Source organism: Phaenicophaeus curvirostris, chromosome 26, assembly GCF_032191515.1.
Source record: "Phaenicophaeus curvirostris isolate KB17595 chromosome 26, BPBGC_Pcur_1.0, whole genome shotgun sequence".
In the NCBI taxonomy this organism is placed as follows: domain Eukaryota; kingdom Metazoa; phylum Chordata; class Aves; order Cuculiformes; family Cuculidae; genus Phaenicophaeus; species Phaenicophaeus curvirostris.
The window spans coordinates 606,550-627,655 of record NC_091417.1 but is presented as its reverse complement, the minus strand read 5'-3'; the positions used below and the strand labels follow the sequence as shown (position 1 = coordinate 627,655).

Here is a 21,106-nt window from a genome sequence, read left to right as displayed (position 1 = left end):
AAACACAAGAGAAGACTTTGACAATTTGATTGCAAGAAAGTAGCTGTTACAAATAAGGAGGAATGAAGTGAAGCTTTATCCTGCTTTGCTAAATAAATGTTGGCATTGGGTCAGTTGAGGATTGTCTGGAGAGTGTTCACAGAGCTTCAGAAGAGCTCCTGGGGGCAGTGTGGGCAGCGTGAGAGGAGGCTGGCAGGCGGCTGGGAGTTGATGTTGTTGAGCTGTGCAGTAGAGCTGCCTTGCAGTGTCCCTCCTCAGCACACCAGGCTGCCCAGATGCCGTTTGCCACCTCCCTCGCTGGCACTCGGCGCTGCAGCGGGGAGGCACCGGGCAGCTGTGCTGAGAGCTCCAGGCAGAGGTTTCTGAATGCAGCCCAAGCAAATGTTCATGTGTTGTGCTCCTCCACAAACAAAAAGCTGTGCAAGCTGGAAGCCCTGTCAGTTTGCTCTCATCTGGCTGATGTGTGCTGGGGACGTGTGGGGTGGGAGGAACAGAAGGGTGCAGGAAAATCACATACCTACGCCACTCGCCAAGCTTTCGGGAGCCAGTGAAGACCTCATGCTGGACGGTTTAGAGTTTACCTACAGGAGAAACACACCACAGCAGCAATTCATCCCAGCCTGCCGGCAGGAGCATCCACAGATAGCCGCAATTCCTCAGAGCAGAGTTGCTGCAAATCTCTTCTTCATGCTCAAGAGCTGGAGCCCTGCCTGTGCCATGGCAACAGGAGTTGTCTTCAAAGCCACCAAGAGGAGTGTTCACTTACTGCTGCTATTCAGCTCTCATGTGCGTGTCCATATGGAGCAACACTGACCTGTTGGTATGGCAGCAGGATTGCTTCATCCAAGAAAACGTCAAGCCCCTCTCTATGGCTTGCAGTTGGCAGGAGTTTATCCCACAACGTTGTGTTTATACTGGGTGAAGTTCAGGGAGAAATATTGCTGGAAATTGTGTCAATTTGGGTAAAGGGAGGGGAGTGAAGAAGGGAAAATATGTGCTTTTTTAGACGAACAGAGCTGAATTGACTTAGTTCCCCTTGGTATGCCATGACCTGCTGAAACAGCAGAATGGTCTTCATCTCTGACTCACCAAGGCTGGAATGGGTTTTGATTAAAAAAACCATTTAGAAAGAAAGATTGATGTCTCAGATGAGGGATGTCAAATCCACCCTGCTGCTCAGATGATGTTTGCCAGAAAAGCCTACAAAGCTAGGTGTGAAAAAGTTACAGCTTGGTGTGAATCAACTCATTTGCCACTGTTCCTATCAGTGAATTTCAGGTTGCCATGGAGGGTGGGATCCACGTTAATAAAGTAATTAATAATTATCTACATAGCTCTCTAAAAATAAGCCATCTTCACTAAGCGGATGTTCTGTTGTATCAGGGCTCAACAGCAGAGAGCTCTTAAGTGATCCGGTGCTTATTCTTTCAGGTGCCTCCATTGCTCTAATGGACAAGGAGGGCTTGACAGCCCTCAGCTGGGCTTGTCTGAAGGGCCATCTCTCTGTGGTTCGTTCCCTGGTGGAGAACGGGGCTGCCACCGACCATGCGGATAAAAATGGACGCACTCCACTGGACCTGGCAGCGTTTTATGGCGATGCAGAGGTGGTAAGTAGCCGGTAATGGATGTAGAACAAAAAGGACAGCTGGCATAGAACCCTCAAAAACTGAACAGCTCTCCCTGATGTAGCAATAACCATGTAGTGTCCTGGCCCTCCATATGTGCAAGTGCTTCTGTAGAGGACAACACGTGAGTCTGATGGACCCTCAGACCCTGTGGAGGCGGGTTTAGTCCAAGCAGCAAAACACATAATCATAGAATCATTTGGTTGGAAAAGACCTTTGAGATCATCACATCCAACCATACCTGTTTACTACTAAATCATCCCCGAGCACTTCATCTACCTGTCTTTTAAACACCTCCAGGGATGGTGACTCCACCACCTCCCTGGTCAGCCACTCCCAGTGTCCGAGAACCCTTTCAGTGAAAAATTTTTTTCTGTTATCCAGTGTAATCCTTTCCTGGTGCAACTTGAGGACGTTTCCTCTCGTCCTGAGACTTGGGAGAGGAGAACAGCATCCACCTCACTACAACCTCCTTTCAGGGAGCTGTAAACAGTGACAAGGTCTCCCCTCACCCTCCTTTCCTCCAGACTAAACTCTCAGAACCCCTGTTCTCCAGCCCTTTTTCCCAGCTCCATTCCCTTCTCTGAACACATTCCAGCCCTTCAATGTCCTTCCTGTAGTGCGGAGCCCAAAACTGAACGTAATGTTTGAGGTGCAAGCTTCTGCTGGTTGTGCGTCACCAGCAGCGCGCAGAGCAGGACCGACTGTTGGGCTTGTGGTTGCAGGTTCAGTTCCTGGTGGACCATGGGGCCATGATTGAGCACGTTGACTACAGCGGGATGCGCCCTCTCGACAGGGCAGTGGGGTGCCGCAACACCTCGGTCGTCGTCACTCTGCTGAAGAAAGGAGCAAAGATAGGTAGGGACAAGGGGACAATGTGCTGTCGGCTCTGTGCTCAGGCAGGACTCGGAGCAGCGGGGCTGGCGTCCTAGAAAACCAGAGCGTAATGCAGAGGTGGCCTCAGCCCCGGCTGCTGCTTCATACTCCGCAAGCAGCCGGCGAGTCCTGACTGCCTTGTTCTCTTGATTAAAACGGGGAATCTCTCTTTTTGCTGTCTTATTACTTAGCAAAGTTAATCAATAAACAACTGTTTCTTTGGCAAGGTCTTTCCTCTGGTAATGCTTTTTCTATCTTTACTGGTCTGAGTCGACGAGCGTACTATGTCCATGCATTGCTGTGAGCTGCTGCATTCACTTGCTCCGTGTATGCTTCCAGATCTTAGTGTACCTGCACTGCGCCACAAGCCGCTCACGTTACGTTTTCCTGTGAAAGGGGATTTTGCTGGTGCATTGGCTTCTTTGCTGCCTGCCTCTCACAGCTGCTTTTTTCCTTTCTTTTTTTTTTCACCTTCATCCATTTTTTTCCCCCCTCTCTCCTACAACTTTTTGTTTTCTCCTTTCTTTGAAGGTTGTCAGACGTTACCGAGTCGCCCACGAGGTATATCTCATTGCTGTCAGCATCAGCTTCGATCTGATAGCTTTGTCAGCCTTGCTTTCTCCTGTTTGATTTAGCCTGCATGCGTCCCCAACACCTCTAATCTTTTAATTTACCTCACCTTCAAATAATTTTTTTAATGACTGTTGCAGAGAATAACTTGAACTCAAAAACTAACCTCCTGCCCCCAAAATGTACTGAATCTACTTATAGAATATCATTGACTTATTCTCCACCCACACTAATGAGTTGGCCCCAGATTTTTGCCTCACAGCATTAGACCTTGAGGTAACGTCTGGGTCAGTCCGGTCCCCTGCCCAGAGCCACCCTGTCCCGGTCCCAAGGTACCTTCAGCCCCACCAGCGCTTGGCCACCACCTTCCCTTTGTCATTACTTCCCACCTTGATGGATTTTCTCCTCTGTTCACAACTTGGGAAGCTGGAAATCGCAATCCAGTTAAATACAAACCGCCTGTGGACAGTTGAACTGCAGATTTCCTGGTACACTTCCAGAGATTTGAATTTAGAAATGTTTTTGTGTAACCACTCTGATTTTTCCTCTTAAGTATGTTTCATTTCCCAATTGCGCTGTGTCCACACACCCCAGCTGGTTCCACAATCAGCACTGCCCTCTTGTGGAAATGGCTCCGTCATTTCCCAGGCCAGCGTGGTGGTTGATTAGGGTTAGCCTTAATCACTGCAAAGGAAAACCATTGTGATGTGGATGACGTTAATTTTAAGTGCGAGAGGAACTGTCAGCTCAATCATTTGGAGCGCTCTGCCCTTTGACCATGCCAAGTTGTTCTCTCCAGCAGAAATTCCCACCCCAGGATATTTTTTCCACCCAGCTTCCTACCACCCTTGCATTGTATGAGTTTTTTACCCATCATGCATCCTGTACACTACAGGTCCAGCAACATGGGCGATGGCAACCTCCAAACCAGACATCATGATCATCCTGTTGAGCAAGCTGATGGAGGAGGGAGACATGTTTTATAAGGTGAGAAGGGTGGGGTTTGGAAAAGCTGATTAGATGCACCTTGCAGCATCGCTTTGTGTGAGATTTTGACTGAGCGATGCTGCTGCCTTAGCCCTCAGCAAGTAAAAACTACTGCTCGCAGCACTCCTTGTGTTGCGAACTGTTGGGTTTGGTTTGTGGGGTTGGAGAGAGGGAGGGGACTGATTACCCATATCTGTAACGAAGCTGAAGCAAAGCCAAGTCTCTCTGCATTCTGGATTTGAGCCAGCACTTCGTTTCCTCTTTGAAAACACCAGAACCCAAGTGTTTTACAGAGATTCAGAGTGCTGATGTCATTGCATCAGATCTGGCAGCGTTGTCATTACCTAGCAGGCTCGCTGCTTGGGAACAAGGCAACAAGATAGTAGAGCCCAGGAAAACTTGTGGAGGAAACTTTTTGGAGTGGAAACAGATTGTCAGGACACAGATGGCTTTGTCACATCCTTTAGCCCATGGGAGACGTTCCACCATTGCAGTTTGAGAGTCTTTTTTGCTCTGTGTTTATTTCAAGCTGATCTTTAAAACTTGTACATCTGCACACACACATGAAATGTGCAAGTACAACAATGATTCACTGTTAGGCTCTAAGGGTGAAGCAGAAAATATGCAAAGCTGGCGTGGTAACCAGAGTTATCTGCCAGAGATAAGCAATACGGCTGAGAAACCTGAGTCTGCACGGTTTTAAAGCTTACTATGTGTAGCTGTAAAATGTATGTCTGGGTCACTATGAGTTGCATCCTAAATCCCATTTTGCCCTCTTTTTTCCACCCTCACTGCCTTGGATGCCCCCCTCCAGGGCGCAGATTGTCCCATCCCAAAAATAAGTGCCCAAAATAGCAAAGATTAGTCACCCTTTGAAGGTGACTGTTGCGTCCCAATAAACTATAAAAGGAGCCCAGTTGACAGGCTTAGATGTAGGCACCTAATTTTTAGACATCTGAAATCCAGGGAGATGAATCTCAACCCGTTTGTCCAACTCCAGAGCCACATCAGTGCCGTGGCGTTTATCTTTGCTCTCGCAGAGGCTCCTCTGAGTCCCAGGAACTCCACGCAAACTCCCACACCCTGGTGCTTGTGAAGCTTTGGGTGCAGGATGTTCTCCAGCAGTGGGTTATTGATCACCTAGCTCTGAAGACCATCCGTCCAGAAGCCAGAAGGAGTTGTATCAAGTTAAAATAATGCAATTTCTGCCATGTTTCCCACTGTAGTGTGACAACTCTGTACGAAGCGGGAGAACTCATCTTGCACAAGGCACGTGCGTTTGCAGGAAAGATGTTCCCCTGATCAAGTGTTCTGGCTTTCCTCTCTAGAAAAGAACTAAATAGTGAAGTCGTGTTACTTTAACCACCTAGAACATTTGTGGGGTTGGTGAGGGAGTTCTCTGCAGTGAAGTGAACTCAGTACAAGGCCGTGTTTTGACATGTTCTCCTTCTATTAGAAAGGTAAAGTGAAAGAGGCTGCCCAGCGCTACCAGTACGCTCTGAAAAAATTTCCCAGGGAAGGTTTTGGAGAAGACCTGAAAACTTTCCGTGAGCTGAAGGTGTCGCTGCTTCTCAACCTTTCCCGATGTCGGAGGAAAATGAACGTAAGTCTCCTCACTCTTTGTGGCCTTTAAGCTTAAGCTGCCAGCTTTGTGCCTGTGCACCGGGACACGTCCATCCCATAACGGTGCTTTGACCTCTGAGATCTCTCCTCTGCTTAACCTCGTTGTCCTTCACAGAGCACTGACGTTTTATAATTCAGAAGAAGTAATGATTGAATATGAATTGCTGATGATTAAAAATTCATTGCTATGTTTATAGCTTTTTGAATTTTTTATTACTCCCTTTTGATGATGCTTAGAATGGAGGGTGGAGGCATTTTCCATATTTCTAGGGCAGCAGTGAAGGAGGAGCCAGGAGATGTTCTCCTTTGAATACTAATTAATTTAAAATGAAAGAGCATATGCTTAGGGGGCCAGCACTTCCCCAGGGCAGTGACTCATCCAGAAACACCCCCACATACTCCCTCTCCTCCCAGATCACTGTCACTCTCCCCACTCCAATCTCGCAGCATCTAGCAACCGACACCTGCAGCGTGTCTGTTCTTCCAGCAGACAAGTGCCACCTCCCCCTTCTCTGCGTGCAGAGGCTTTCACCTCAACAACTTAAAGTCTCCATAGCTTTAAAAAGTGAAATCTCTGCTGAGGCCGTGAGCCAGCGAAGATTACACTGCAGAGGAAGGGGGATTTGTGACACCTTCTTGTCTTTAAGCTGTGAAGGGAGAAGGATGAAAGGCAGTGGAAGTAAAATCTTAATGCCAGTGAACAAAGAACCCAGTTTGTAGAAGAAACGTGAATGTCCTCTTTAAACAAGACAACTCGCAGCTAAGCCTGCACTTTAAGGACAAGATTTTTGGTTAAGTGGGGAATCCCAGGTTTTGTGACTGAGGATTTCAGAGGGTTCTGATCGCTCCTGCAGTTTTTTTACCTATAGAGGAGACCATAAAGGTTTCTCTTGACTGCATGCTCTATTTAGGCTGTCAGGCAGTAGCTCTTCAGTAGCTGCTACTGAAGATACAAACAAAAGCATGAGCTTCCCCAGGCAGGGTGTCCAGGTAGCTGGAGTTTGTCCACTGAGTTTTTTAACAAATCCAGAGTACTCTTTGGTCATTGCTCGACATCATAGCCCAAGCCAGCAGTCCAAAGCAAGGTTTGGTAGTGAAATGAAAGACCTTGCATTGGGAAGAGGTCTACTTCACAAGTGCTGAGCTTCAGCTGAGAATAGTCATGTGTGAAGCATTCAGGACAAGGCAAGGGAGGACAGCCAGCAGGGTTTGAACCCATAATCTGATCTCTTGGTGCTGCCACTCGAAAGCCCCAGAGCAGTCTCCCTCCCATGCTGTCACCCACTCCCTTCCTGCTCCCAAACTCTTCCCCCTATCATAGAATTATTTGTTTGGAAAGGACCTTAGAGGTCATGAAGTCTAACTGTACCTTCCCACTACTAAACCTTATCCCTGAGCACCTCATCTGCCTGGCTTTTGAACACCTCCAGGGATGGGGACTCCACCACCTCCCTGGGCAACCTCTGCCAGTGCCTGAGAACCCTTGCAGTGAAGAAATTTTTCCTGATATCCCATCCGAACCTGCCCTGGCGCAACTTGGGGCCATTTCCTCTCATCCTAAGGCCAAGAGCGTTGCAGGGGAGAGGCAAGGAACAGTGGAACGGGTGGCACTGTTAGGAGATCTTTGCCAGGCAGGTCCTGCTTGTAGCTACTGAAATAACATAGTCCCTTCCTTCATGTGAAGTTTCTTCAGCCCCTTCGAAGCATGTCAGTGTGTTGCAGAATGGGAAGCGGAGGGCGTGGGAAAGGTTACCTATTGCTTTCAGTTATGGAAAAAAACCTCTTCATGAGATTACATTCCAGCCTCTGTGAGACCAGATGTTTCCTCAGGAATGCAGGTTGCTGGGGCGGGATTGCCTGCACTTGTTGGGGACACTATCATTGAGAATGGAGATAGTGGCACCCTGGCCTCTGTGGGTGCTGACAGCATCTGATGTTACAAGAGGACTTTGAGTCTTTGGAAGTGTCATCATAGCTCTCTGACTGTAAATGATGTTGAATCCATGTGAAACATTGCAGTCCCATCCAGTTTTCTGTGCACATGCAAAAAAAAAATACAGCCATGTTGTTTGTTTTCTTCCCAAACTGTCTTATGTTTCTATTTCTCTCTCTATCCGATTACTTATCTGCACACCTATTGTAATGACAGGATTTTGGAATGGCGGAGGAATTTGCTACTAAAGCCCTGGAGCTGAAACCGAAATCTTACGAAGCTTACTATGCAAGAGCGAGGGCCAAGCGCAGCAGCAGGTGAGGAGGGCGAGAGAGAAGAGAGCGAGGGACTGGTTTCTTCAAGCCTGGCCACACCGATGTAGGCACTCACCGTGCAATTCCTTCCTGTGTCCCCACAGGACGAAATGGCAAAGGAACGTTCCTTAATGAGATTACAAGCCTCTCCAACTCCCAAGTAACACCTTCCCCCATTTAGTAATATCTGGAGACAGCTGAATACAAACATTTTCAGAGGTTCATATTAGTTGAACTTTGTCTGAACATCTCTGGATACCTTTACACCGGTGTGGGGTATTGTCTTTAACAATACATTTCAGTTCCACCACAACTTGGACTGGAAGCGAAATAATGACTCGTGAAAGCCCTGTGGCCAGCATTATGCGAGAAGACAGACTTATTCATCACAGTGATCTCTTCTGGCCTTAAAATCTGTGAATCTTTCTGTCCTACAGCACTTTTTGCAAGGCAGAAACTGCTGTTTAGTTGTGCAGTGATCTGGTGAGCTTTTGGCCATGCTTGTGCTAGAGCTCTCAGCTTCTAGAGAGCTGCAGCACCAGGGCCTCTGCATCTCAGGGGAACCCAGGGGATTCCCTTGTTAACCTCCCTGAAGGCTAAAAGATACAAGATTAGATTCATTTCAAAACATTGCAATGCTATCCCTAAATGAGCAGGAGCTTTCAAGTCCTGTGCTCAAGGGCTGGTCACGCTGTCATTGCACACATCTCGGCTTTAAACGGCATCCAGAATGCCTCGCGTGGCAGTGCAGAGGGTCACCAGTGTCCCAGGCTATGTTGAGTCCAGGGATGGGGCAGCCACCACTGCTCTGGGCAGCCTGGGCCAGGGCCTCCCCACCCTCACAGGAAAACATTTCTTCCTCAGATCTCCTCTCAATCTCCCCTCTTTCAGCTTCAAGCCACTCCCCTTGTCCTGTCCCTGCACTCCCTGATCAAGAGACCCTCCCCAGCTTTCCTGGAGCCCCTTTCACTACTGGAAGCTGCTCTAAGGTCTCCCTGGAGGCTTCTCTTCTCCAGGCTGAACAACCCCAGCTCTCTCAGCCTGTCCTCATGTGGGAGGTGCTCCAGCCCTCAGATCATCTTCATGACCCTTTGTGGTCAGCACAGTCCTGGAACAGGAGGTTTTTCTTTCCTCCACCTGGTTTTCAGAGGCCTGTGCAAAAGCCTAGGCTGGTGTTGGGAGGTGCTGAGGAGTTTTTCTTGGTGATTGTGTCCCCCCAGATAACAATCATGTTCAGACAGATGGTTTTGCTCAAAAGTGAAGTGTCCCTTTAAATGACAGCCCCTTCGCTGAACTCCCACCTCCCCTTTACTCCTCAGGCCTTTGCCTTCCCCTTGCAAAGGCTTTCCCGAGGGGCTCACAGGCTCCTGAGAGTTCCTCCATTTCTTCGTTCTGAAGAATTTAGCCAACTCCTTTGCAAAACCAGAGAGACAAGCTCTGCCTAAAGCGCTGACCCTTAGGACCCCCTGTGCTCCAGAGCCAGCCCTGATGCTGTGTGGTCTTGGCATCAGGCATAAGTTAAAGTTTCTCTGGCGCAAGCGGTTGCAACTCCATCAAAGCTGTGCTTGTTTACAGCAGAGGTGAGCTTGGCTCTTGATTATTGATGCTTTGGTCTCCCCTTCGCTAACTCGAGGGCAAAGCTCGTGGTGTTGCTGTGAGGAGTAGTTGGTGAGCGCGTACCGCGCTCTGCAGAGGACAGGCACCCTTGCTAGTCTGGGTTATGCCATCTCAGCCCTGTGTCACCTCCTCCCTAGAGTGCCTGGCACTATTTTCCTTCAGTTTGGACAAAATCAATCCAAGGGAGGCACATGGGCAGAGTCTGAGAGAGGCAGCCAGTGGCAGCAGTCACAGTCACACGGACAAGCCACTTAACCCTCACGAGCCTCCGAGAAAGGCTCTATTCCAACCCAGAGTAATTTCAGTTCTCATTTCTGTCCCTTTGTCAAGCAGGCAGTTTTCAGCAGCCCTGGAGGACCTGAACGAGGCCATCAAGCTGTGTCCCAACAACCGTGAGATCCAGCGGCTGCTGATGCGGGTGGAAGAGGAGTGCAGGCAGGTGCAGCAGCAGCAGCAGCAGCAGCAGCAGCCACCGCTCCCAGTGGAGCCTGAACCTGAAGTCCAGCATGAAGAGCTGTATTCCGTGCAGGATATCTTTGAGGAGGAATACCTTGAGCAGGATGTAGAAAACGTTTCCATTGGCTTGCAGACAGAGTCCAGGCCAAACCAAGGGCTGCCTGTCATCCAGAGCCCACCCCCCTCCCCAGCTCACAGGGACTCAGCCTATATTTCTGGCTCACCTCTTGGCTCTCATCAGGTCTTTGATTTCAGGTCCAATAGCTCTGTGGGTTCGCCAACCAGGCAAGGGTACCAGTCCACATCTCCTGCTCTGTCTCCGACGCACCAAAACTCGCATTATAGGCCCAGTCCTCCTCACACGTCCCCTGCTCACCAGGGCTCCTCTTACCGCTTCAGCCCACCTCCTGTTGGAAGTCAAGGGAAGGAATATCAAAGCCCACCACCTTCTCCTCTTCGTAGAGGTCCTCAGTATCGTGCCAGCCCCCCAGCAGAAAGCATGAGCGTCTATCGGTCGCAGTCCGGTTCCCCCGTTCGCTATCAGCAGGAGCCTAGCGCGGTCAGCCAGCTCCCCAGCAGACCAAAGTCTCCGTTATCCAAGATGACGCAGAGGTCTTTCCAGATGCCCCAGCTCCCTGTGGCTGTGCCACAGCAGGGGCTGAGGCTGCAGCCAGCCAAGGCGCAGATCGTGAGGAGCAACCAGCCCAGCTCAGCAGTCCATTCGAGTACCGTAATCCCAACTGGTGCTTACAGCCAGGTTGCCCACTCAATGGCCAGCAAGTACCAGTCGGCATCTGGGGAAATGGGGGTTAGCCAGAGCAGGCTGGTCTACCAGGGCTCCATCGGTGGAATCGTAGGTGACAGCAGACCAGTGCAGCACGTTCAGGCGAGCCTCAGTGCGGGAGCCATCTGTCAGCATGGAGGGCTGGCTAAAGAAGACCTTCCACAGAGACCGTCCTCAGCGTACAGGGGAGGGATGAGATACAGCCAGACACCTCAGATTGGCCGAAGCCAGTCCGCTTCCTACTATCCGGTGTGTCACTCGAAGCTTGACCTGGAACGTTCTCCCCTCCCTGCCAGTCAACTGGGCTCTCCAGACGTGTCTCATCTCATAAGAAGGCCCATCACAGTTAATCCGAGTGAAATCAAGCCTCACCCGCCGACTCCAAGGCCCTTGCTCCACTCTCAGAGCGTTGGCCTCCGCTTCTCTCCTTCCAGCAATAGCATCTCCTCCACCTCCAACCTGACTCCCAATTTCCGCCCTTCTGCTTCGATTCAGCAAATGGAGATTCCTCTCAAGCCAGCTTACGACAGGTCGTGCGATGAACTCTCTCCGGTCTCTCCCACGCAGGGGGGTTACCCCAGCGAGCCCGCCCGTTCCCGGACCACGCCGTTCATGGGAATCATAGATAAAACTGCTCGGACTCAGCAGTACCCCCATCTCCATCAGCAGAACCGGACCTGGGCCGTGTCGTCAGTGGACACTGTCATTAGTCCTACGTCTCCTGGCAATCTCCCCCAGCCGGAATCGTTTAGCCCGCCTTCGTCAATCAGCAACATTGCCTTTTATAACAAAACCAACAATGCACAGAATGGCCATTTGCTAGAGGAAGACTATTACAGCCCCCACGGGATGCTGGCCAATGGGTCCCGGGGAGACCTCCTGGAGAGAGTCACCCAAGCCTCCTCGTATCCTGACGTCAAGGTGGCAAGGACACTGCCTGTGGCACAGGCCTACCAGGACAACCTGTACAGGCAGCTCTCCAGGGACTCCAGGCAAGGGCAAACATCCCCAATCAAACCAAAGAGACCATTTGTGGAGTCTAACGTGTAAAAGACGCTTGTTGGAGTAAGACCCTCATGTTTTCAGCACACACTTCCAAGCTTGATTTCCATGCATATTATTATTATTTTTATTTCTCTTTGGTAGCTACATGACCAAGTTTCTCCGGTACTTTGTGTGGTGGTCAGACAGCCATGCACGTGCTCCAGCCTTTCCGTTCCCCAGCTGACCGTGAAGCCAACATCAGCCGAGCCAGTATCGTTTGCCCAATTCCAGCTACGTTCCCAATCAGGATATCTTAGTATGTGGTGCGGGGTGGTCCAGAAATATCCCCTACGCAGCGGGAGGTAACCAGCTCTTTTGCAAGAGACAATCGTGTTCGGTTTAAATTTGGTTTCTTTTGTCTCCATGAGCTCTTAGTCGTGATGGGAATTCCTAGTGGGAGCAGAGTGGGAATCGCAGGAGCCTTTCCTGAGGTCTCTGTGCCAGCTGGGTCATTTGGCTCTTTGCCCCCCAAAGAGCAAATCACCCCCGGCGAGCAAGGGCATGATGTGTTTTAACACTAAGTAGCTATGCACGGAAACCATCTCGCTTCATCTGCTTTATAGCAGTTCAGCCCGAATTGGATTCCCTTCCTTACTTAACCACGTCATTGGCCAGAAGGGATGGGGAACCGCACGATGCTTTGCAACCTAAGTGCCCCGACACTGATTTGCTTTGGGGCATTTTACAAGCACTGAGAGATTAAAGTTGGCCCTTCATTATGCATTTTGATCAGCTGAGGGAATTGGTGAGAGGCCTCTTGTGTGCAAACTGGGATGGCAACAACAACTCCACACGGTTAGGGGGCAACGGCACCTCGCACACGGCACCGCGTTCTCACCGGGATTTAGCGGTTTAGCGTTGGAGGTTTCATTTGGTGGGGTTTTATTTTGACTTGCAGAAGAAAAACAAAAATCTGACTCAGAAAATGGTGTTCAAGGAGGAAAATTGCAATTTTTGAATTCATTTGGGCTTTAAGTCTTTTGTGACGAGGATGCACGAGGGCTCCCAGGGGATCTTTGTGCAACTTTGGCTCACTCCCGCCTGGGCAGCAGTGCCGTGGCGAGGGCTGCGCTCCTCGAAGATCCATTCCTGAGTTCTTGGAAAGCCATCGCCGCATTCCATACCCGTTAATGGCAGAGACCACATTTTGCTTTCTAAGGACTTATAGTTAAAAGAGAGAGATTTCTCATTTATTTATGCTGTCTATTTCAGGATGTCTTTTTTTGTTTGGGTTGGGTTTTTCTGGTTTTGGGATTTTTTTAAATCAAACGCCAGTCAGATCCAGACAGTGGGGAAAGTGGGAAATGCTTCCAAAATCCCCTTTTAGGGGCTTTTCAGTCATTTTTCCATTATTCTTTGCATTTTTGAGGGCTGGAGGGACTTTCTTTACAGACCCATTTATTACGGGTGGGTTTGTGATCTGCCTTTTTGGAGGGCGAAGGGCGGGATGTTTTGGGAGGGAGCGATAACCCTGTAGCTTGTTTTAAAGCAAACCAGTGCCTGTTGCCCGATGCCGAACCTCACTCATATCAGCTCCCACGAGCTGCTGCAGTGCTGAGCGGGGGGAGCGATACCTTTCGGTGTTTCCAAAGGGCTATGCGAATAGATTGCAAAGACTTCTTGAACCAAATCGTGGGGTCCAACCTCCGCTGCTGTAAACGAACATATCCCCAGCGCAACATCAGTGCAGCTACATCCATTTACACCAGTTAAGGCCTTGGCCCGAAACTCTTAAGCGAACCCTGGCTTTGATGGGGCTTTTCTTTTCCTTTTCCACGTGTGGATCAGCACATCTTGTTGCTATTCTGTTGCCTAATTTGCTCCGAGCGAACTTGGACGCGCACACCTTGGGATGGCGGAGGCTTGTGGTTCATAGACATGTAGAAAGCGTTAGGGAGCGATTCCCTCCATGGGGTTTGGAGATATTTGTGCTCTTCTGGGCTATCTGGGATTTGTCCAACCCAATATTTGGATCGAGGTTGGTGATTTCTTTCTCGAGGTGCAACCTAGTGCTGACTCTTTTTCCTGCAAGGCTCTGGGAAGTGAGGGCTGGACTTGGAGAACCCCAAACAGGCTCCTTGCTGCCACGGGGACACCCAGCCCCGCACGCTCTTTCTCTCCTTGCAAAGTGGGTACGATGACTTTTTTCCTTCCTCTTTTTTTTGAAGTAGGATGTTCTGCTTTGTAAGGAATAACCGATTCCTTCTCCTCCACATACATAGCTAGGACATGCGTGTCCACGGGGTTGGAGTTGCACCGATCGCTTTGCTTAACGCCTCCATCCTCCAGCTTTCAAATCGAATGAGTGGCTCCCTACTACCCTTAGTTGCTTCTTTGACAGGAAAAAGTAACCAAATTCAGCCCCATCCCTATTTCACGTGGCCGAGTGAGACGCTCTGCGGCCGTGAGCCGGTTCTCTCTGCTGAGGCGCCAACGGGACAGACCGAGCGCAGCAATGGGAGAACTGCCCATGCTTTGCTTTCGCTGTTCACTGCCTTGTGCTCCCAGTTCTGTCCTTCCGAAATGTCCCCTCCCGGCACTTCTGTGTAGAACTTTTGGGTTTATGAAGATATTTTAAGGGATATAAGAAAACAGCTCACATTTTGAACACAAACACCAAGCTGAAAGAAGGCTTAAACACTGCGGCGTGCAGGTTTTTTCACAATACCACGTGTTACATTTTTCACAGGATTCTTGCACTAATGGGTTTCCATCTGTTCTCTCTGTAAATGGGTGCACTTTACTGTTTGAATTTGTTACTACGATAAATACTGGATATTTAAGCGTGAGTAGTGTCTTCATTAGAAAATAGCAAAACAGCTCTTGTCTCTTAGTGTATTTTTCAAGAAAAAAGAGAGAAAAGAAAAGAAACGAAGCAATGAATCATAACATTTATAGCACAAGAACTGACTCTTGTATATAAGCATCAACAGATTGAGTAATTTTTGAATACAAAATGATTTGCGGTGGTTTTAAAGCGCTTCCCCAGCAATTCTCTTCGGGACGGCTGAGGCCGGACGGCTGCTGCAGTCCCTGGGTGGGTCAGAAGGAGCACGCCTCTCGCTGGAAAAAGCCGTTCTTTGCACAGTCCTCTGTGGTCCTCAAAGTCCCGCTTTGGGTTTGGCGTGGACAGAAAGCAGAGGTCGTGGTGTTTTGTGCTGTCGTACGTGGTCCTGTTGCGAAGCTCTGTTGTACACGTGGCTCAGTGGAGCAGGAGGCTCAGCCCTCATCCGAGTTCCCCTCACTCTCATCACAGATCTGGATCAGAGTTCTGCACAGAGTTGCAGACACGGTGCTGTCTTGTCCCTCCGTGCTACATATTTAATTACTCCCAGAGTAATTAAGAAGTGGGACGATGCTGCTCTGTCCCCTCCCCGGCTGCAGGGGCACTGCTGCTGAGCCCCTGTCCTGCAAGGAGGATTTTTCAGGTGCACCCAGTGAAATGGTTTCTTGATGACATTGAAACCTCTGGGTTTGGTTCTTGGGGTGCGTTGGGAAGGTGATGCTGGAGCTGAGCCCTGTATTTAGGTGACCTTCCCACCTGGTGTCTCTGGTCCTCGGCCTGCAGCCGCTGCAAGGGTTGCGTGTGCTGCCACGGAGCTGGAATCCTCTCTCCCAGCTCTGGGTGCAGGTGTCTGCCGTGCCCTTGGTGGGGACGCGCTGGCTCCTGCTCCATCTCCCAAGCTGGGGGCATCGCTGGTGCCGGGGAAGGGACACCAGCCTGGCAGGGCTCTGCGGGGTCCCCACCCTGGGAACAGTGTCGCAGGGCTTGGCAAACAGAAGTGCTTAGGAAAAGGATGAGCCGTCTCCTCCGTGTCGCTGCTGGGGAGGGCGCAGGCTGTGCCAGCTCCTGACAAACCGAGGCGTGCGTCTGTCCATCTGTCTGTCCGTCTGCCGCCTGGCCCCAGTGCCCACAGGTGGGTCTGTCCGAGCACTGAACTTTTTGATTTCTTTTCTTCAACCTGGCTGTAAAGAAAACTGCTTGGCTAGCGTGAACATGTGTGTGTGCGTACGGCAAACACCTAAGCCATACTTGGATTAGGTCTGGAACTGGGGTGGCTACTATATTTGGAGTGATTCAGTCCCCTCGTACAAAGGTTTCAGTTTATTCAGGGTTACCCAGGAGAAGTCTAGCTAAAACCGAAGTGCCAGCTCTGCCTTATCTAGAGAAAAGCAAGCCAGCGTGCCTGCTCGTCGTCCGCCTTCCTTGCAAGGGGGGGTCCTTGGTGAGCTATCGTGAGCTCTTTGGTTGTTGTACTTTGCTTTAGGCTTTTGGGAATTCGAGGTGACTCCTCTACCAGGGTGGTTTTTACCCAAGGGCTTAGGGAAGAGCTGTTGTACCCACTGGGACCTCTGCGGATCAATGCCTTCACCCCGTGCCGGTTGCTCCACACCAAGTCTGGTGAGGTGCGCGTTGGACACAAAGCACAATGGTTGAAAGTGAATCTGTGTTTTTTTTCCGGATTTGTGTGAATAATTGCTGGATTTTCATTCAATCAAACTCTTTTTTCTAATATAAACCACTAAGGGCTCAATTCTTTAGCAAGATGCATTCGTGTCCAACCCCTGACTACACAGCTGGATCTCACCGCAACTCTTACCTACCCAAGAGAAAACAGAGCCAGCGCGACTGTCACCGGCAAAGCCAACGGACACCCAGCCTGTCCACCGTATCCTTTCCTCCTGCTCGTGTTCTGGTTGTCACGGTACTGGGGAGTCAGCCGCTGAGTCCCATCTGATGGGATCGCATCATATATTTGTGAAAACAGAGCTGCTTTGACAAAAGACTTTGTCCTTCTGGGTGATCCAGTCTGGGAGCGGCGATGGGGCTGCAGGTCGTCTCCTCCGGTGGGTTGTGGGTCGTGCTAGGTGGGTGGGAAAGCCTCACGCCCAGGGAATTGGGTCCCTTCCCCCTGGGTCTGCCTCGCTGTGCATTAAGCCAGACTCCGAGAGCAGCGCCGTGTGCTACGTGAAGTCTGCTTTGTTGCTCCACTGCTAACCCAGAGACTCGCGTGGACTCGGCCAGCGCTGCCGGTGTCATCCCTGTCCAGCCTTTTCTTTCCCATAGCGTGTGTTCACCGTCTCGTCTCCCTTCTGTCTTCACATCCCAGAGGATCTGAGTTTGGTACAAATGCGTACAGTGCCCACACCTCGTGCTTTGTACAGTTCCCTGGTTGCCATCCTCCGAGACACTTGCTGGGAAGATCTTTAAGACACTTAAATTTTCCTTTAGCTTTTCTATAATTCCGATGTAAAGGACTCTCTCTGTACAGTATATTATTCAATGCATGTTCTGTTCTCTCTACTGATATATTGAACACCACACAGTTGTGATATTGTGCAGCGGGAAGAGCAGCCCCTGCCGACAGCGGAGGCCTTCGCCTCTTATCTATAAGGAAAGAAGAAAAACATATTTTTTCCTTTGCTGTATTTGCTTGAGCAGAGTTTTCTTGTCTGTACATGTGAGCTGTGAGATAGATGTGAAAAGTTCAAACGAATGCATTCCCCCCAATGTATACAGATTGTAATCTGTACAATGAAACCTGTATGTATGAACAAATGTACTTATTTATAAATGGTTAACACTTGGACAGGGCGTCTGGCCTCGTGTTCTTCCCACGCTGTGGCGAGCGAAGGAGCCAGCAGGGCCCTGGTAGCCAAGAGGGGCAACCACGTCCTGGAGAGCATCCAGCACGGCATCACCAGCCGGGCGAGGGAGGGGGATTGTCCTGCTCTGGGGCGGCCCCATCTCGAGCACTGGGGGCAGGTTTGGGCACCACAAAATATAAAGGATCTAGAGCTACTGGAGAGCGTCCAGAGGAGAGCACGGAGTTGGGGAAGGGCTTAGATGGGAAGCTGTATGAGGAGTGGCTGAAGTCACTTTGGCTGTTCAGCCTGGATGTGGCATTTCTGGGAGCAGGAGGGGATGGAGGCGGCGCTGCTGCTGCCGTTGGCAAAGGGCTGTTAACAAAATGAGGGGCACTGGGTCAGAGCTGTTCCCTGGAATAAATTGTGCAAAGCACTTCTTAGGGATGCGGTTTAGTAGTGGACACATACGGGTGGGCTTGATGATCTCAAAGGTCTTTTCCAACCTAGTGATTCTGTGATTCTGTCGTTAGCTCCATGGACACCAGAGCCCTCCCGAGAACCCAAGTGTCTGCTCGCTTCGTCCCTGCCCAGCCCTGGGACTCACGTTTGCAGCTGAACACCCCCTGCAGCTACGAGCATCCTCGCTGCTGGGCCGGGCTGGATGTGCAACGTTGGAAGGACGCAGCCCATCGGGGTTGTGGTGAGCAGAGATCCCGGCTTGGGATTGTGCTTTTTCTTCGCAGTGCTGGGATCCAGAAGCTTCACCCAAGCGGGTGCCTCTGCCGTAACCCAGAAGGAAGCTGGGATGCTTTCAGCAGAGATGAGCCCGCGGCTCGGGGCTGCACCTCCTCGTGGCAGTGAGTCTCCCACAGCTCCCAGGGCACATCCAGTGCCTGGCCAGACCCCGGAGACATCCCCACGGGCTCCCGTGCAGCCACCACTGAGCTTTGTGGTGCTCTGTGCACAGCACGAGGCCCAGCTGGGACAATCCCATCCCAAATACCCACCCTGCCGTCCCCAGCCCCTCGGGCAGCTCCTGTCCCAGCACGTGAGAGCCAGCGGTACCCAAAACAATGAGCAGAGATGGGAGGAGGCCGGGGTTAGCTGCAAACATTTATTAGGTTGGGAGCATCCACTGAGCAGACCACATGTGGCACAAGAAGGCAAAACATTTTGGACACGAAGACGCCGAACCTGCGCGGACACTGGGCTGCTCGAAGCCCCCGGGGAGCTCTTTGTGGGGAGCAGCCCCGACGGCCGCGCTGGAGGGCACGGGGCTGCCAGCGAGGTGATGGCAAACGCCCCCTCTGCCCGTCGGCGCTGAGAACGGGCTTTGGGCTTCAACTGCTCGCAGCGGGAAAATGTGGGCTCCCACCGCCTCGTCCCTAGAGGAGGGAAGAGCCCAGGGACCCCTGTCCTTGGCACCCCAGTGCAGCTGCCCCTGCCCCACCATCCCACGGGGCTGGGGGCAGGCTCGGGCATCACTGGGGGATGTGCAGGGCCGAGCCGAGGAAGATTAAGGTCAAGCGAGGCTGAAGGCAACGGGCAGCATTACACCAACAAGCGAGTTCTTCCCCAGCCGTCCTCCTCACCCTGAGCCAGGCAGAGCCCCAGGACACAGGGACATCCCACAGACACTGCGAGGTGCCCGTGCCGGGGCCCTCAAAGCTGGGGATGTCACTGGGTGCCACCGCCAGGGCTCTCGCCCTCTGTCAGGGTCTTGAAGTCCATGGAGAGGGCCAGCTCCTCGGCCAGCGGCGGGCGCTTCCAGTCGTCCCGTGTCAACACGTAGCCCACCACCAGCCCGAAGGCCACCAGCAGCACCCCAAGGGTGTTGGCCAGGACACCCTCAGGCACAAAGAGGCTGTAGGATTCCCTGCCAGGGCAGAGGGGGATGCTCAAGCCTCAGGGTGCAGGTGGCCTGTCCCTGTCCTGGCTGGGACCCCCTCCTCATCCTTTTGGCACACAACCTCTGAAAGGTCCCTTTCCCCAAATCATAGTAAGGGGGGGCCGTGCCTGGGTGCTACTCATGTTGGGGAGGGACCCCCGGGACACCCTCGGTGACAGCAGAGAAAAACGGGGGCACAGAGCTCTGGTGGGGCCATAGGAGGCCCAGCCTGTCCCGTGCTCCCCCATCCCTGGGGCCCCACAGCCCTGTCCCTGTGGGGCTGGAGGGGACCCTGATGGCAGCTGGGGCCATCGCCATGTCCTCCAGCCACGAGAGCAGAGCCCCTGGGGTGCGAGCATCCTCTGGGGGTGCTGAAAACACCTGGCTGCAGAGAGGCAGCGGCAGAGATTTTATCCCCATCCCCAAAGAAAGAAGTTGCAGGATCCAGCCCTTGTAAAACATGATCTGGGAGGTGACTCAGCAGCAGCAGAACTAAAGGCCTTGGGGGAGATTTAATACAGGCCAAATTCTGCTCCCCAGGGCTGGAGCAGCCTCCTCCTGGGGGACAGGGGGGCCGCCACCCCCCAGCTCAGTCACCCACCTGATGTTGAAGAGGAGCATCTCAGTGATGCCCAGCAAGCAGGCGACGATGGAGAGGACAAAGAGGGCGATGCCGAAGAAGACGTGCTGGGGTTTGTACCGGCTGCGCAGTGAGAAGGAGGCGCCGGGGAAGAGGAAGAAACCACAGCCCAGGAGCCACTGTGGGGTGCGGGGATGTTACGGGGTGCTGGGTGTCACCTCCTGGCCCCAGGGGCCTCAGGGGGTCGCAAACCCTCACCTGCAGGAGGTAGAGCACGAAGGCAGCCATCCCACACCAGCTGTGCAAGCTGTACATGTCGGGGATGCCCTTGGTGCGGTGAGACTCGAAGACAGCTATGATGCCTGCAGAGAGGAGCCCGTTACCACCGGGGCCAGATCCAGCGCCATCGGCACCTCCTGGCCCCGGCGCTCACCGACGAGGGCGATGAGCAGCGCCAGCCCATGGAGCAGCGCGTGCAGCGCCTTGGTGGAACGCTTGGATTCGTGCCTGAAGACCCGATAGACCAGGAGAGCTGCCAGAGAGAGAGCAGATTAGCGACCACGGGGCTCCCCCACACCCCACATCTCCTGGGGGTGCCGCACGCAGGCGGTAGGGGGTGATCCTGGAGCATCTTCCCGGTGTCATAGAATCATAGAATGGTTTGGGTTGGAAAGGACCTTAAAGATCATGTATTTCCAACTCCCCTGCCGTGGGCAGGGACACCTCCCACTGGACCCGGTTGCTCCAAGCCCCATCCAGCCTGGCCTTGAGCCCCCCAGGGACGGGGCGGTGACATTCATTCTCTGTCCCCTTTGCTCCCAGCTCGGCTGCAGCTCTGGGGGTTTGAAGCTGCAGCCGGGACGGGGCGTTTGTCCCGTGGCAGTGCTCACCGTCACCCTGGAGGAAAACCATGCCCAGCACCATGCAGAGGGGGTGGACGTTGAACTGGAGGGGGCTGTGCCAGGCCACGCCGCCGCGGTACCGGCCCAGCCAGGCGCCCGTGGTGCCCAGCAGCGTCAGGCCCAGCAGCTGCGACACGGCCACGTACGCCGAGAGCCCCGCGGGGCTGGCAGCCGGCGGAGCCTCATCCATGCCCGCCTGTGGGGACAGAGAGGAGGGGGCAGCGGAGCCGCCGGGACGGCGGGGGTCCCGGCCGGCCGCGATGCGGGTTCCCAGCACCCAGCGCCGCTCAGGCCTCACCTGACGCAGAGCCGGACGCT

At 52.3% G+C, this 21,106-nt stretch overlaps 2 protein-coding genes across 13 annotated transcripts in view; one reads left to right on the top strand and one right to left on the bottom strand.

The window, feature by feature from the left end:
• The window catches only part of TANC2 (tetratricopeptide repeat, ankyrin repeat and coiled-coil containing 2), a 171,813-nt gene extending 158,980 nt beyond the window's left edge, over positions 1-12,833 (top strand). For 7 of the 12 annotated variants that reach the window (XM_069876942.1, XM_069876940.1, XM_069876941.1 and 4 more), the window contains 7 exons: positions 1,432-1,607; positions 2,351-2,483; positions 3,033-3,062; positions 3,967-4,058; positions 5,515-5,661; positions 7,831-7,931; positions 9,876-12,833. In XM_069876942.1, coding sequence (XP_069733043.1) covers positions 1,432-1,607; positions 2,351-2,483; positions 3,033-3,062; positions 3,967-4,058; positions 5,515-5,661; positions 7,831-7,931; positions 9,876-11,835 — 2,639 coding nt within the window. In that variant the 3' untranslated portion in view covers positions 11,836-12,833. The remainder of the gene's footprint in view (positions 1-1,431; positions 1,608-2,350; positions 2,484-3,032; positions 3,063-3,966; positions 4,059-5,514; positions 5,662-7,830; positions 7,932-9,875) is intronic. The other 5 variants (XM_069876943.1, XM_069876937.1, XM_069876945.1 and 2 more) reach the window with 3 other exon arrangements.
• Positions 12,834-18,961: 6,128 nt separating this feature from the next.
• On the bottom strand, positions 18,962-21,106 carry CYB561 (cytochrome b561). The gene is made up of 6 exons (XM_069877028.1): positions 21,087-21,106; positions 20,777-20,984; positions 20,320-20,418; positions 20,145-20,248; positions 19,908-20,065; positions 18,962-19,294 (listed from the first exon to the last, which is right to left on the bottom strand). The coding sequence occupies exons 2-6, from the start codon at positions 20,976-20,978 to the stop codon at positions 19,096-19,098; spliced, it is 762 nt and encodes a 253-aa protein (XP_069733129.1). The 5' UTR covers positions 20,979-20,984; positions 21,087-21,106; the 3' UTR covers positions 18,962-19,095.

Bases quoted from the DNA above. Each gene is read 5' to 3' on its own strand.
- CYB561 (XM_069877028.1), bottom strand. From the start codon at position 20,978: ATGGATGAGGCTCCGCCGGCTGCCAGCCCCGCGGGGCTCTCGGCGTAC. The intron at 20,419-20,776 runs GTGAGCACTGCC...TCTCTCTGGCAG, and splicing joins GGTTTTCCTCCAGGGTGACG to CTCTCCTGGTCTATCGGGTC. The intron at 20,249-20,319 runs GTGAGCGCCGGG...TCCTCTCTGCAG, and splicing joins GCTGCTCATCGCCCTCGTCG to GCATCATAGCTGTCTTCGAG.